Source organism: Ambystoma mexicanum, chromosome 12 (genome assembly GCF_040938575.1).
Source record: "Ambystoma mexicanum isolate Mex_15411 chromosome 12, UKY_AmexF1_1, whole genome shotgun sequence".
In the NCBI taxonomy this organism is placed as follows: Eukaryota; Metazoa; Chordata; class Amphibia; order Caudata; family Ambystomatidae; genus Ambystoma; species Ambystoma mexicanum.
In genome coordinates this window covers 1,139,965,736-1,139,982,561 of record NC_090936.1, presented here as the reverse complement: position 1 = coordinate 1,139,982,561, position 16,826 = coordinate 1,139,965,736, and the positions used below count along the sequence as shown (strand labels likewise).

Below are 16,826 nucleotides of genomic sequence, written 5' to 3'. Positions count from 1 at the left end.
AATCTTTGTTTTTTCTAACTTAACTGATAAATGATTTACAGTAGCATATTCACCGAGAGCTGAAAGAAGATTTGGAAGACACTAAGGAGTTTTTGATAAAAGCACTAAGTCGTCCGCATAGAACATGTTCCTAACTTGGGTGAATCCGAGATCACATTGGTAAGCTTTATTTAGAGATCTGAGATAAAGAAATTAAAAAGGGCCGATGCAAGAATACATCTCAGCTTCAGGCCTCGGAAGGTTGGGATCGGAGAGGATAGCTTGCCATTTAGGGTTAAGCGAATATGAACTATAGTGTTAATATGCAACTGTTGTATTAAAGTGCAAACTGAGAATGGACAGCCAGCTTTCTGTAATTTTGCCATGAGTAACTCTCTGGGGACAAATGCCATATATATGGGCTGTTTTTGCAAAAGTCAGTGGGCTTTTATAGCACTGATGGTAAAGAGATTGATTGACGTGCCCAAGCCAGGAACAAAACCTGTCTAAAAAGGATCTCAAAGATTATGGTTAGTCACCCAGCAGTTGAATTCTCTATGGATTAAACAGGCAAAGATCTTGCCTGGAGCGTCCATGAGTGCAATGGGACGCTAATTATTTGGCAATGAGCGATCACCTTTCTTGAAAATTGGTACTATTATGGATTTTTGCCATGATGGAGGAATGGTGTTGGTGGATATTATGTGTACAAGATGGTATTTAAGATCTTATCCCAGAATTCCGGATGTTCATTAAACATAGTTATTCAGACCATCCAAGCCCGGCGCTCTAGAAAAGCTTAATTTTGAGATAAAATATAAAATGTCCTCTTCATCAAACAAGAGACTGATCTTGTCACATAGTGGCTTAGATACTACACATGAACTCTCGAGGAGAGGGGCATATAGAGTTGAATAGTAGTTTGCCCATTGCTGTTCTGAGACTGCATTAATTAATATTGGCACCCAAGTTATGTGGTGTGCCTTATTCAAAATGATCCATATCTGAGCTGAGTTCTTACTTGCTATGGCAGCTAACATATGCTCTCCGTCATGTCGGAATAGGAGAGCTTTCCTAGCTTGAATTCAATTTTGTACAACTTGCTTAGTTGTCTTAGCTTAATAAATCTTAGATCATAAGAGAGAAGAAAAGCGTCTTTTTTCTCGACGATAAGCTTTCTTTCTTTGCTGTAGTTCAGCAACGAAGATGTGTTTGTGCTTGTGAATTACTTGAGTTGTCATAGACTGATGCTGACTAAACGTTTGGAGGACTGCAACATATAGACTTTCAGACTGAGTAGTGTGAGGGCAGAGAACTTGCGTGCCAGATTTTAGACAATTGTGTGCATTTATTAGAGATATATCAGACCAACTAAGGCAATTTCTCCCTCCAGTGACTATGATATGTCCATTATGATTTGCTGAAATTGCAGCAGCGGAATGTTCATAACAATTCCATGTTAAAGAGAGGATATCATGGTCGCTATAAGTCTCTGGGCAGATTTGAAAGTCATCTGCAGCACAGGAAAGATTCTCATCAACATATATGTAGTCAATAGTGGCCTCTTGGGAAGATCTTCTCCAAGTGGGCTGCAGTGGTACATCATCAGGCAGGGCGCCATTGAGCATGATCATCTGTCTTTCTATCATATGATAGAGCCAACGCTGCTTGAGTGGCTTTTCTGCAACGGTTCCATTTGAAAAATAGTGTAAATTTAAGTCAGCAGTTATGATCGTGTGGGTGACAGAAAAGTCGACCATAATAAAATTCAAAAAGCGGCTCAAAGTCATAAAAAATGTGTCTAAGGCGATGTCTCGATGACTCCAATAAATGTTGATACGGGCTATTCTTTAAGAGCACATTTTAATCTTGAATAGTTGGATATAAGGATTCGGATTAAACCATGCTTCAAGTTGTAAATCAGCAGCTATTTTGCTTGCTACCAATAGGCCTGCAACAGGTCTCCCTTTGGAGGAGGTTTTGGCTGGAATAAAAGAAATATCAAAGCCACTCCAGACAGGTTGTTCGGATAGCCACGTTTCTTAGAGCGGCACTATATCGTAGTTGTTCAATTGGTTAAAGGACATGTTCATTAAATGCATAAATCCACGAGTATTCCAGCTCGCAGGTTTATACTGTTTCTTTACGGTGCACCTGGGTGGTTATGTCTGAGATGACAACCGTAGGTATTTCAAGTCAGTCAGTAGATTCAGTATGGTGCACCGACCTGGGAACTGTTTTAATACATGTCATTCTTAGGTTAGTAGGAGGTGGCAACATGGTTTTCTTGATACAATACAGTCATGTGAAGAATTTTCCACTAAAACCAGAAAAGCATCTTGCAGGATGGAAAAGCCCAAGTCAAGAGACAGGCCATAACGTATGCAAAACTCCTCCTGACTGTATTCCCAATCTTACTACTGAGAGATCAGTCTTTTAAAAACTTCACTTGAGTAATGTCGAATGAGGCTATATCTTCCAAACTTGAGACCTCACTGAAGAGGTTTGAGTGTACTAGTCCTATTCAAGTCATAGGTGGGATATGGACTGGTATACATTGCATGATTAGACGGTGGCAATGAGGGTCTAAGGTTTTACGAGAAAGTTGTAAATTAGGAACACCGTCTTTCTCCGTTTTCAAGTTTGGGTGATTCCTAGTTTTAATCTGATCTTCATGTAAAGAACGCTATATCTGGGAGGTAATCTACTGCATTATTGCCACTAGTATGCTCGCAACCATAGTGACTGGCATTGGATGGACCAACAGGATTCATGTTGGAATTAGGTCTGGAGGCTTGTGATAAACCAATGTAAGCGGCAACCGACTTTTGTATTTTCTATCTGCTTTGCTCTAACTTGAGAGAACTATAGGAAATTGAAGGGGGTGGCAAATCTGCTAGCTTCGTAACACTGGATATGGAGTTCTTTTGGAGAGGGATTATGAATTTGGGTTTTGGATCCTGGCAATCAGCAACAACCGAAATAAGGTTGTCAAGAGGCTGGTAGCATAAATTCACTGGATGTTCATTATTAGAACAGTTTTTTTTTCTGGGCTATCGTAACATACTTTTTCATTACAGCCGTCCTGGCTTTTGCCATTTGTTTACATGGAATATCCAGGGATTTTATAAAGCTCTTCAAGCTACTGCCTGTTTGAACAGAGTGGAGCTTTATATTTTGGCTTTTCTTTGTGCTAGTTGGAAGCTTGGGATCACTTCTATTCTTGTCAATTTCTTTGTTGCAGGGCTTGTTGTCTGCGAATACAGTAAAGGTTGACTCATCTGTGCTCGAAATTGCCTCTGCGACATCAGTCGCTGCTTGAATTAATGTTTGTGTTGATTCAGGCTGTTTCGGCACCAGAGCATCAGCAGCCAGTCATACTTGAACCAATCCTGGTGCTATACTGCACGGCATCAGCAAAATTATAGGATCTGAAATAACATCAACGTCAGGTATTGCTACAGGTTTGATGTGGGTAACGATCGCACCTTCTTTGGTGAGAAGTTGCGTGATTAAGGACATTTGGTGATTTAGTAGAGTGTAATAAGAAGTTGAAATTAGAGTAGGAACAACTGTGGTTAACCTTAAGGGCTTAGTTGATTTCCTTGGCGTGGGTTTAGTGAAAGTTATAGATAAAGCTGACAAATTATGAGTTGAGCAAACATGATGGAGGATTGGGATAAATTAGAAGTGAATGGGGGTGGGAGGGTGGCTTGTGGCGCTGGGAGAGCCTTTGTGGGACTTTAAAATTCTCAGATGATTGAGCTTGTAGAGAGACAGTAAAACACGCAGAGGGTGGCAGAGTGTCCCTGGAGGCGCCGGTGGAATTGAGGGACAGAATCAGAGGGAGCAACCCGGTGATTGCGGCGAGAAACAAAGCGCCTGCTCGCTCTCCTCCCAAGACTCCAAAATCGCACCCACCAACGCGTGCTCAGAAGTGGCCCCTCGACCACCTGAGACCTGGTGTCCCACCCTCTGCCGCGGCCCCGGAGCACTCGACCTAAGGAAACAACACCCAGTAGCCTCCCGCACCCCTTCCCCCCGGAACAGGAACTGGGGGCCAGGGGAGGAAAGCCAAGCGACTCATGGATACCAAGTGTGGCGTCCCCTGTCAGGGAGCGAGTCCGCCGATACCCACAGGGCAGACCAGCGGAAACATTGTGGTTTCCTAGCAGCGGAGGACAGGCCCTCACAGACGCCGGGAGATCTAACCGCTATTACACCATCCCGACATTTGGAGACAGGATCTGGAGGGCTCTGGGGAACCTACTGGCACGGAACCGGGGGCTAAGTAAACAGCAAGGCGGATGGGGGCGGAGGAGTCCCTCCACGGACCCCTTGCCTTACACAGCAGCCCCAGTAGCAACCATGAGAACGATCCTCTCCCATCAGCCCCGGGGGTCAAGAATTAGCAGGTGAGACAGGAGCGGTCACGCACAGACAAGCCGCATCCTCAGCCCCTGCCTGCCTGAGACGCACACCATGGCATCCAGCAGAAGCGCAACGGTGAGCGGACACAGAGTTCCTCTCGACCCCCAGCATAGATGGTAAGGCCAGCAGCCAACTCATAGCACAGATCAATAAGGCAAGGAAAGAGACACATAGGGGCCCCAGGGCAGCGTCCCCTGTCCCCTGCAACCCTGGTCAGTGGGACCCACCCACTCAGCATCCCCGGTTTCAGCTAAACACTACGGACTGTGGGGAAGTGGGGTAGCCCGGGCCAGAAGTGCAAGAGGCACAGGGCCCAAGATAAAGAGGATCCAGCCCAAGCAACCCGCTGCCTTATCACACCACTTCCCCCCCCCAGCCTTCCCATCCCCCTCATAGCCACACACACCCATTAGGTGCAGGAGCGTGCCCAGAATCAGCTGGGTCGGCAGGAGACCCAGAATCTAACTAGACTCAAGTCAGAACCCTGGTGGGAGTCCAGGCCCCAGCATCTCAGCTCCGCCCGACCTCCAGAAGAACCGAGATGGCGAAGCATCAGAAGCCACATAAGGCGTGAGATATCACCAGCATGCTACAGCCGCTGGAAAAGAATACAAAATCAGACCCTGGATGCACCATGGCCCAATCCCCGGAGAGAACCCCAGGCCAGTGGACCACTAAAGACGATATACAAGCCCTCCTAGCGGGCATCAAATCGGAATGCCAGAACTGCATGTCTGAAGTTTCAGCCAAGAAAGACCACCTGGATAACAGAATGGAGGAAATGAAGCGCAGGGTTAGCGAAACAGAAGATCAATCCCTGGATCCCATAGCACAATTTACAGACTTGCGGAGGAAGCTCCAGGCCCTAGAGGAAAAAAATAAAGGGATGCAGCTCAAACAGGAAGACCTCGAGAACAGGGCCTGCAGGAATAACATTTGAATTAGAGGTGTGCCAATCTCAGTCCCAGATCAAGCCCTCCCAACCTACTTTGGCAACCTCTTTCAAAACCCTTCTCCCGGACTGTGACAAAAGTTGCTTCTGCTGGACCGTACTCACAGACTGCAGAGCCACAGGAGCTCCCTGGCGACAGAACTGCCTGAAGTCATCACCCGGGTCCACTTCTTTTCTACCAAACAGGAAATTATGTCAGCAATTCGCACCTGAGGAGACCTAACTTTTCAAGGGGCCCCACTACAAATGTATCAAGATCTAACAGCCTCGACAATCCAGAGGAGTAGAGCCCTTAAACCCCTGTCGACTTTCCTCCAGGGCCGGAAAATTAAATACTGATGGCTTTCCCATCTCGCATAATCCACTTTCTTGAGAAGCCGGGGGCATTCTCGGAAGGGAACCCACGACCCCGGACAAAGATCTCCTAGCCCCTCCCCAGCGAAAGACACAGGTGGAACCACAAAACTGCAGCGAAACGCCTGGACAAAGATCCCCAAAGGAGGGAAACAACCACCACCGCTGAATCACGCATGAACAGTCTCCCAGCGCCCGACGACACTTCCTCCACCAACATGGAGCCGGTGCAGATTGACTCTCACGCTTCCAAGAACATAACCATGGGACTCGGGTGTCCCACGGCCTACCCCAGCTGAGTACATTGACACTTACCTCGGCCCAAGGTTCGAGGGCCTAATTTGGTTTCATTTTTTTCCTGTTTTTTTTCGTTTTCCGGTCAGGTTGGTTACCAGGTTTCAAAAGATAAAAACCTGGTTGTGACAGAATCGGACGAACATCATTACTTGAGGAAGAAGCCAGCTAATAACCACCCTCTCTCAGCGATAGCTCAGTTGGAGCCACCAGAGGACCCCCCCACCACACCAGAAACTACACTATGTCTCTCTAAATGTCAGCGGCCTAAACTCGCCCGAAAAACGTCAGCTATCCCCCGACTGGGGGTCCTCCATAGCTCAGTAGTCTTCCTCCAGGAGACACAAACTACAGTGCGTTTCTGGCATCAAGCGGCCATAAGAGGAGCGGCACAGCGATCCTGCTGACAAGAGAAACATGGTTCACAGAACGAGAGGTCCTACAGAATCCGGAGGGAAGATACACAGCGGTTAAAGGAGAGCTATTCGGCCAATTGCATACCCTAGTCTCAAGTCTATGCTCCCAACCAATGCCAGGAAAAACTTTCACGGATTGGAGTCCATGCTTCTCCCCTTCCTGCAGGGCCAAGTGGTCATAGGAGAAGACTTTAATGGGGTCCCAAACCCATTAACAGACAAATCACACCACCCTATGCCCAGAAACTTCAAAATTGCCCTTGGTCTTTGCCACTTGTTCAGAGCCCTGGGCGTGGTGGACACATGGAGGGTCCTCCACCCGGAAGCAACAGACTTCTCGTTTTTCTCTCACTTCCACCAAACCTCCTTCCGCATTGACATGCTACTGGTCAGCCCACAACTCTCCTCCTTTACTGATAAGGTGATGATAGGCACAAAAATTCTAGCCGACCGCGCTCCTATAATTGTAACTGCGTGGATCTACGGCCCTGACCCTCCCGCAAGACCCCAATGGTCCCTCTACGTCCCAATGCTCACAATATTACATTGCGAGATAACATAACCAAAGCTATCCACAACTACTTTAAGGAAACCCCTGTAGGCCCCACATCCACAGCAACCAGATGGGAGGCTATGAAAGCGGTCATTCGAGTGGAGCTGATCGCCCAAGCAGCGGCCTATAGGAAAAGGCATGGAAAGCTCAAAGAGTAGCTAGAGGCGAATGTAGCCGCTGCTGAAAGGAACCTCAAGAAAAGGTGGTCGCCCAAAGTGGCCAAAGAGCATCGGATGGGCCACACTAAACTGGAAGTGCAAGATACTGCCCAGACCCTTGTCAAAACAAAGCAATACTACTACGCCAACTGCAATAAAGCCAACAGTTATTAGCTAGCAAACTAGCAAAAAGTCAGCAGTGAAACCAGATTACAGCTCTAAGGGATCACAAGGGCTCAACCCACTATGGGGAAGAGGCAAAGCTGCAACTGTCCATCTAATCAACACTATGACAGCCACTACTCGATCTCCAGAGCAACAGGAGCAATACATTGCACAAGCCAACCTTCCTCAAATATCCGAAACGGATAGGATAGCATTGGATCTTCCCATCTCCACTGAAGAGGTAGATGCAGTGATAAAACCTTGAAGCCCAGAGCTCCAGGCCCTGACGGCTTCTTGCGCAGGTTCTACAAACTCTTTAAGTCATCCCTCATTGGCCCCCTAACGGAACTCCTGAACTCATTCTGAGAAACAGGCACCCTAGCCCCTTCAATGCAATCACATCTACTGCAAAGTGCTAGCGAACAGACTTGCAACGGTCTTCCCCCCATCATTGACGCAGACCAGACAGGCTTCATTAAAGGGAGTAGCACTGGAGACAACATCAGGCCTGCCCTTAACATCATCGAGGTGGCATCAGAAAATCGGCAAGAATTAGCCATGATCGCGATGGATGCAACAAAAGCCTTCGATTGGATAGATTCAGTTTGGCCCAATGTTCTGCAAGATGCTGTTGGCCAACTACATGGCGCCAAAGACTTCCCTGAGGATGAACCAAAAGCTATCGGCCTCCATCCCTCTCTTGTGGGACGAGACAAGGATGCCCACTCTCCCTAATAATCTTCGCCCTAATAATGGAGCCATTCGCACAGAGAATTCGCAAGAACGACACCATCACGGGAATGGAACTGAAAGGAGAACAATTCAAGGTATCCCTCTGCACAGATGATGTGATGCTCTCACTCACCAACAGTCAGACCTCTCTCCAAGCAGCCTTAACAGAACTGGGGGCCTTTGAACAAGTGGCAGGCTTCGCAATCAACTATGCCAAGTTTGAGGCTCTAGGGGTAAACATGACCGACGTGGCTATCAATCGCCTCCGGGAGAATTGCCCATTGAAATGGAGCACCACATCGACGAACTACCTTGGGGTACATTATGGCGAACCCCTAACAGCTATATTCAGCGAACTTCTCCCCCCCTCTTCAAGAACCTCGAAGCTGACCTTAAGAGATGGGAGAAGTAGGAAATCTCACTCCAGGGAAGAGTCACAGCATGCAAAATGAACATTCTGTCTAGGTTCCTGTACCTCCTTTCAACCCTACCGGTGCAGCTCCCAGGGAAACCCCTCAAACAGCTACAAAAGCTGCTCTCAAAATTCATATGGAAAGGAGGCAATGCCCGGATCCCGCTAAAAGTAATGACCGGAGCACCCAAATGGGGCGGAGTGGGGGCACCTAACCTCCACAATTACTATAGAGCGGCCCAGCTCACTAACACAGTCACATGGGTTGAGAACTCTAGCCCCCCGAAGTGGACTTGTATCGAACAAGCCAGGATCCCCCACCCCCAAATAGGTTCTCTGCTGCACATCTCAAGCAGGGCGCGCCGGCGCTGGGTATCAATACTCAACTAGAACCACTCTGAGGGCTTGGGACTGGGCGCTCTGGAAAAAGAAGCTTCCCAGGGGACTGGGCCCTCCACCCCGATCTTTCTCCCCAGGCCTGGAGCCGGTGAACTATAAAAATTGGACCCGAGGGGGCCTCCAACCCCTCTCTCAACTGTGCGAGAGCAGCGCCCCCAGACGTTCGAGGAATGCAAGAGCTATTCGATCGAAGCAATTACCAACTGCAATCTGCTGTTGATCCCTGAGGTGGTCCTGCTGATGGCGGCATGGCCAGAATGCTACCCGAAAACGGGAGCAACGGCTAAACTACTCACGCAACTGCTCCTGGCGGCAAAGATCACCCTCGCCCGCAACTGGAAGACCCAGGAGTGCCCCCTACTATCAGTATGGTGGATTAAAGCTTTGGAGATCCTTATAGTTGAAAGAGTCATGACAGCTAAAGAGGGGTGCACTGCATCGCTTCACAGACTGCTGGGCTCCTGTCCTGGAATACCATAGATCGTTCCCAGCGCCATCCTTCCAACCACGGCTGGTGAGACACTTTCTGCGCCCTTTGGTATCCCCCCATCAATGTAAGAGGGCCACAGCTGCCAGGATTGTGTTGGAGTCCGATACTGGAGAAGGACGAGAGAGGGAGGGAGGGTTCGAGTACTTATAATGTGATTTCGCTTGACTGCCTATCAAGGCAATTCTGTATGATCTGTTGCAACCGGTTCTTAAATAAAGTTGTTAAAAAAAAATAATTGAATGGGAGTGCAGTATATAAAGGAGCCAGGGTTTGTGCTGAAATTAGTTCAACAGATACGTTCGTAATAATCAGACGGGGGCAAGGATTTGCAGATTTCTGCTCATCCACATTCCCATTTTCAAGATTTGTTAAATTGTTCTCACACGGACTCCGCACAATTTCAATTGTAGTGTTGTCAGAGGCAACGCATCCCCCTGTTGGTTTATGCACTACTACAGCTGTTAAAAGGGACTGTTTACAGATTTCATTCTGTTTGCATATGTCCTCAGTGAAGTGCGTAGATATTGAGGACTGAGGGGGGCGTGTATGTTGAACATTAAGCGGAGAAGAGAAGCCTGCCACTATCAGCGAATCAGGAGGCATGACTCAAGGAGTTCTCGCTAAGTGCGCTTCTATTGGGCCAGTGCAAGCAATGATAGCTGTGAGATTAGGTGGTAGTATAACGAACGTCGGCTGTATTTTCATTGAGGTTGAAACTGGTGAGTAAAAATCACTAATGTCGGCTGATAGAGATTTTGCTCGAATCCAACATTGAGTTTGGATGTTTTCAATGGTACCAGGATCAGTTACATTTCATGGAGGCGTTCACTTTAAGCAACGTGTTAGCTGTTGGGGCTCATTGAGCGCTGGCATCATAGATTTTAATGTGTAAGGCACAGTTGCCATGACATATAAAATATGGATACACAAGTAAGAATATGAAAATGTGGGCGCCCAGCTCATTATGTGTCAGGGGGACCAAACTTGCCTGCGATAGATGTTAAATGCAATTGCTGTCGACTAGCCGCTGCGCAGCTAAGCAGCACTTTCCAGCACTTCCTTGATGAGCGTCCGCGCTGGATATAAGGGATTTCTGGGTAGGGGGAAGAGCTTGGGCTCAATGATTCTCAATGGGCTCAATTCACAACTGTTGATTCTGATACAGAGTCAGCACGGACAGGAGGAGCAGCCAAGCATCACTTTCCAGCACTTCCTTAATGCGTTTTAATAAGGGTTTATTATGTATACATAAAGTCCTTGGGAATTAATAACTTACCAATACTGCTTTTCAAAAATAATTGAGGTACGTTTGGTTGGACCACTGTGCTTGGAAATTCACACCACTTGACATTAATGATTTTTAAAGGTGATTTGTAGAAAATCAGATAATGCCCATACACGGTGCTCTTTAACTTATGTTAAGATAAATCCTTGCAGAAATGGTTGAGACTAGTCAAATCTTATCTGCAGCAGGGCTGCAGAGGCCTTGCCCCAATAAAATAATCTTCAATGCTAATATCAAGAATGAAAGACAATATACAATAAGCCACCAATTCAGGCCAGCATAGAGAATTTGACAGAGAGTCGGAAGTACTAAAGTGCTCACATCTTTCTTTACATGTCTCATTGACAGACAATAAGAAGCCTATCATGAAAACCTTTGCTGCCTGTATGCAATCTTCTTTTGTTGTTGATCCCACAATTGTATGTGCTGAATTCACATCTTGCGCGTGGTAAAACTCTAGTTATGTGATGTTTCTACTTGGTTATCCTGTGCATAAGCTGTCAATGAACAGTGCAAATGTGTAATGCAGTTCTTTTTTTGTCTACCATTAGGTGTCATCGAATAGTGCAACGACACAGGAGTTTGTCAAAGTGAAGCAGTAGGGACAGGTGGAACAGCTTGGTCTGATGCAGTGCTTCTTTGCACACTGCAGTGTGGCGACTGGGCTGCCTGTTGCTGTGTGCCAAATGAACTAACAGGACTCTGGGCAAAAGGGAAAATTTATGAATTATCAATAGAGACCTGCTTTGGCTATGCGACTCATTGTCTACCGTAGTGCAAACAATAATCGAGGCCTGCAAGGGAAGGGACAGTTGACCTGCGTCCTTGCTTACATTTTCACCATGCGCCATCATAATGTTACAATGAATGGCGCATTCTGAAAAAGGCACCTGGATAACCACTGCCTATCCTGATGGTGCCAACAGTGGCGTGCTACTGCAAGTGCAACGCAGGTTGTTACAGTGCTCCACTTGCAGCATGGCAAAGAAGAGAGCAGCCACAAGATGTGAGCTAAGTGTGTGCGCACAGGAGCGGAAGATGCAGGGGGAGAGTTGGTGGTGGAGCAGAGATGTGGGCATCTATGGGGTGAGGTGCATCGGGTGGGAGGTGGAAGAGGAAGAAACAGAGTGGCACTCAAAATGAAGGTAAGTGTTTGGTGTGGAGTAAAACCTCCCCTTTGTGGTAGCTTGAAGCATAAAGCAGCGGCTAAGTGCCCCCCCTCTCACCTTCGAAGAGGCGTTCCTGATGAAAGAGGCTGAGCGAGGGAGGGGCATCCATTGTACTGTGAAAAACCAGAAGGTGTCACCCGCTAGTCCCCGGGGATCTCTCTGCTCAGGTGGCCAAGGCACAGCCACATCACCTTTGGATCCAGACGCTGGGGGTGGACTAGTGCGCTAGGATCACCTGGGTGAGGGGTCTTTGGGGAGTGGGACAAACAATGGTGAGACGCGGTATCCCTCTCTTCCCTACAACACCTTTACCCCATCCTATATATGAAAACTCTACCCATCCCCCTTATCCTGCATGAGCACTTTCACACGGACAGCCCGCTCTGGGAGAAAACAGACTCATTCTGAGCTGTGTACCTGACATGTCCTGCTACTAAGGTCAGGTGAAGTCAGGCAATTACTGACAATCACTCCCACCTGACTTCCATTAAACTTCCCCACACGGATAAAAGGCAGAGCACGAGAGCACACCCTGAGCGAGGCAAAGCACGCGAAGGAACAGCAGTTTCGAGTTGGCATCTGAGCGAGAAGAGAAAGACGCGAAACCAAGAAGGGTTTGCAAGGAGGGAAATACCCTTGACCTTTTCGGCAAGAAACCTTTACTTTCAAGAAACCTTTATGGTTTCCCCAAGGAAATTCTAACGGATCAGGGATCCAGTTTTATGAGCAAATTGATGACTGAAGTCAAGGAATTACTACATATCTCCACCTTATGAACCTCAGTTTACCACCCCCAAGCGGAAGGATTGGCCGAGAGATTTAATAAATCCCTTAAGATGATTTTGAGAAAATTGGTAGATCAGGATGGAAAGGACTGGGATAGCATCATTCCCTGGACCCTATTTGCAGTAAGAAAGACCCCTCAAGCATCCACCGGTTTCTCTCCTTTTGAACTACTTTACGCTAGAGAACCAAGAGATGTCTTAGACATGGTCCGCGAGACCTAGGAAGAAAGGGAAGAGACATCTATTCCCCTTTCACAAAAGGCTACCCGTTTACGAGAGCATATGAACTTTGCTCGACATCTAGTCTACACTCACATGCAAAAGGCTCAAGCGCAACAGAAGTACACCTATGACAAGAAAGTAAATGTAAGATCTGTTTCAGTAGGACAAAAGGTATTATATTAGTCCTCTTAACTACCTCTGAAAATAAACTTGTCTCAAAGTGGCATGCACCATATGAGGTACTGAATCAAACCAGGAACTGTACCTATAAAATAGCCCAACCTGATAAGAAGCAGAAAAAACACCTTTACCACATTAAATCTCTTAAAGGAGTGGAAAGAAAATCCATCCGCTGCCTCAACCTCGATATTGTCTTGTTTGATACCAGAGCAAAGCAAGAATATTGAAATTACCTGGTCATGGCATTCCCCAATGTATTCTGCGAAAATACAGGGACAGTACATGGTACTTATCATTGTATCCAAACTCCAAAGGGAAAAGTGGTCCATTTAAACCCCATAAAGCCCGAAAAACAAACAGTGGTAGAAGAAGTGAAATAAATGCTGAATGCAAACATTGAGCCTTTTTCTAGCCCATGGTTCTCCCCTATTGTATTGGTAACAAAACCTGATCATTCTTGTAGTTTTTGCATAGACTTCAGACAGGTTAACACCATCTCTGCCTTCAATGCCTATCCTATGCAGCGCATCGATGAGTTAATAGATAAACTCGGAAGTGCCATCTTTCTATCGACCCTAGACCTAACCAAGGGATATTGACATGACCTGACAAGGAAAAGGCAGCTTTCTCGACGCCCCTGGGACTATTCCAGTTTAAAGCCCTCCCTTTTGGTCTGCATGGGTCCCCAGCCACTTTCCAACAGCTTATGGAGAGGATATTACAGCCCTACTCTGAATTCTGTGGGGCTTATATTGACGACATAGTAATTTATAGTAAGACTTGGGAACACCATCTTTTCCATTTCTTTACTATTATGAGAACCCGTCTTAACTGTCAATACATCAAAACGTAAGCTGGCCCAATCAGCAGTTAAATAATTCAGATCCTTTGTAGGGAATGGCAGTGTCCAATCCAATTCAATGAGATAAAGTGAAAGCTGTTCTAGATATCCCCACGCCTGAGACCAAGAGAAACCTCAGGGTGTTGCTAGGATTGATTGGTTATTACTGTAAGTGTATCCCTAATTTCTGGGATAAACAGCTAGGTTAACCGACAAATGAAAGAACGATGAACCCCCTACAATAACTTAAAACAAACCTTGTGCCAGAACCCAATCCTAAAGGTGGTAGACTTTTCTAAGGAGTTTGTATTACAAATCGTTGCCTCTCTCACAGGGTTAGGAGCAGTCTTATCACAAATGTGTGATGGATTAGAACACCCTATCCTATTCACTAGTCGAAAACTCTTTCCACGTGAAAAGATCGACTCCGTATTAGAGTTAGAGGCCCTTGCCATCAAATTGGCAATCACCCATCTAAGATACTACCTTTTAGGAAGGAAGTGCACACTTGTCACAGACCACTCACCTTTAGTATGGAAAAGCCAACAAAAGGATTCTAACCCTCAAGTCATGCGATAGTTCTTAGACCTGCAACCCTACTGTTTCACTGTGGAACACCGAAAAGGCAAAGACCTGGGGAACGTCGATTTCCTTTCCCGGTTTCCCTGTGAAACAGATTGGGCTACATTGCATAGGGGAAGGGTATGTGAGAAATCAGAAGGGATCTATCTCTGAGGTGGCTAGGGCACGTCCATAGCCTTTTGATCCAGACCCTGGAGGTGGACCAGTGCGGGAGGACCACCTGGGTTAGGGGTGGGTGTGGGACACCGGATGGCGAGGCGCAGTATCCCTCTCTTCCCTACAACAACTTTACCCCATCCTATCCAGTAGGATATATGAAAACTCTACCCTCTGCCCCCTTTTCCAGCACAAACAGTTTCACATGGACAGCCCGCGCTGGGAGAAATCAGACTCACACCGAGCCGTGTACCTGACATGTCCCGCTACTATGGTCAGCGAAGTCAGGCAATTACTGACAATCACTCACACCTGGCTTCCATTAAACTTTCCCACACAAAAGGCAGAGCACGAGAGCACACTCTGAGCGAGGCAAAGCACATGAAGGAACAGCTGTTTTGAGTCGGCAGTTGAACGAAGGGAGAAAGACGGGAAACCAAGAAGGGTTTGCAAGGAAGGAAATACCCTTGACCTTTTTGGCAAGAAACCGTTACTTTCAAGAAACCTTTGAAGCAGAAAGCATAAGGCCAGGAAACCAGACTGAAGAATCATGCATTGTGTCTTGGAGATACCGAAGGCTCTCCCAGGTAACGGACCAAGGTGGGGAGCAGCTGCAGCCGCTCAGGTATCGTCGTTGGTTCACAAGAACAAAGAAGCATTAGAGATCAACATAACCGGTGAGTTTGGGACATCGATGCAAGACCGGTCTGTGTTGAAGTCAAGGTTGCAAGCGGCAACATTATATAACGAGTGCTGGAACAAACATTGTTAAACGCGTGTGATGAAAGACATGAGTAAAGCTAAACTGCTGATGAATGTTTGAACTTGAGAAGGAAAGATACAATACCGTTAACAGAGTGGTCCGGCACCGTCAGTGTGCTCATCGAAGGTCTCTGTAAGGTATGCTAACAAAAGAAACAAAAGCCAAAAGATTGATGAGAATATGGAATGAAGTTAATCGAAGTGGTCCTGCAACAGTTTAAGCGAAACCCATTGCACATTCGAAAGTCAAGAGAATATCAAGAGGATCCGAGCCCGAATGAGGGAGATCCATGGTCCGAGCCTGAACCAGGGAGACCAAGAGTAAACATTGTGGTACAAAGGGTTCCAAGCCTGAAGGAGGGAAACCCATGATAAATACTGGGAGCGAGAACTAATGAACTTTGATAGTTGTTTGTTACGACAGGCCTTCTGCAGTAAGAGACTGTTATTACAAAAGAGACTTTGGCAGAAGGCCCTAATATCTATGCTTTGAACTGTGTCCGCGTGGCAGAGAAGCCAGAGTGTGTGCGAAGCCTGAACGTGCCACCTTGACCCGTGCTTAAAAACATGGGGAAGGCAAGCCAACTGCTCAACCGTCCTGACATATTATTTCTTGAACACTTTTCTTTGTTGCATACATCATTGTCCCACACCTTTTTGTATTTAGAAGTAAGGATTGGCAATAGGTTTATTAGTATATGCTCTTTTATTTTGACAGCGACTCAACTAGGACTGCGTTATTATTTGATGGTCGTAGCTAGCTTGCTCCCATCGTTAGATGTAGGTTAGATAGGCGTTCAACCAACTCTTTGAGGTTCAATAAACACCCTTGAACTGAGATTAATTCTGTCCTCACTGTTTGAGACCATCCCCTCCTTGCAGTACTTAATGCACTGTAAAGGCCTGCACAGTAAATGCAAGCAATGCCAAGACAAGGAACTGCTAAATTGCTATGGACCGCTCACAATCGGTGAATAGTTACTACTTGTCCACGACAGACAGTAAATATTTAATTGTTATTTACCACCTGAGCCTCACAATTGTTGGCAAGTCTAAAGCAAAAGGGTAATTTGCAAATCAACATACTGTGCCCTCAGTGTCACTGAACAGCCAAACATTTAATTAAAGATACCTCTTGTTCAAACATTGTTAGTCCATTTGCAGTTCACAGGTTTGATCAATTTTAGAAATTACGAACAATCTTGAGACATGTTACCTCGTCTCCATGCATGTTGGCGACATATTTAAACTCAGGTATTCCAACTGTGTGCCTGGTTGGATATCTTCCCAAAACAAGTACCCAAAGGTCTCTACCTTAAAGACAAAGAGGAGAAAAAAGAAAACAAGACAAAACAATCAATTACATCAAGGACGTGGTCACCACCGCAAATTTAAAAGAGCAGTCAAGATTTTTAACTGCAAAACTTTGCATAATGATGTTGTGTTCACGACCACCACTAGTTTATTTTTGCCCCATGCAATGTAGACTGGCCAAATTCAATCATCGAC

The 16,826-nt window shown here is 46.4% G+C and overlaps 1 protein-coding gene across 5 annotated transcripts in view; it reads right to left on the bottom strand.

Moving 5' to 3' along the window:
• Positions 1-16,826, bottom strand: part of CPM (carboxypeptidase M) — a 330,252-nt gene that overhangs the window by 208,372 nt on the left and 105,054 nt on the right. For 3 of the 5 annotated variants that reach the window (XM_069629712.1, XM_069629709.1, XM_069629713.1), the window contains one exon: positions 16,534-16,631. In XM_069629712.1, coding sequence (XP_069485813.1) covers positions 16,534-16,631 — 98 coding nt within the window. The remainder of the gene's footprint in view (positions 1-16,533; positions 16,632-16,826) is intronic. The other 2 variants (XM_069629710.1, XM_069629711.1) reach the window with 1 other exon arrangement.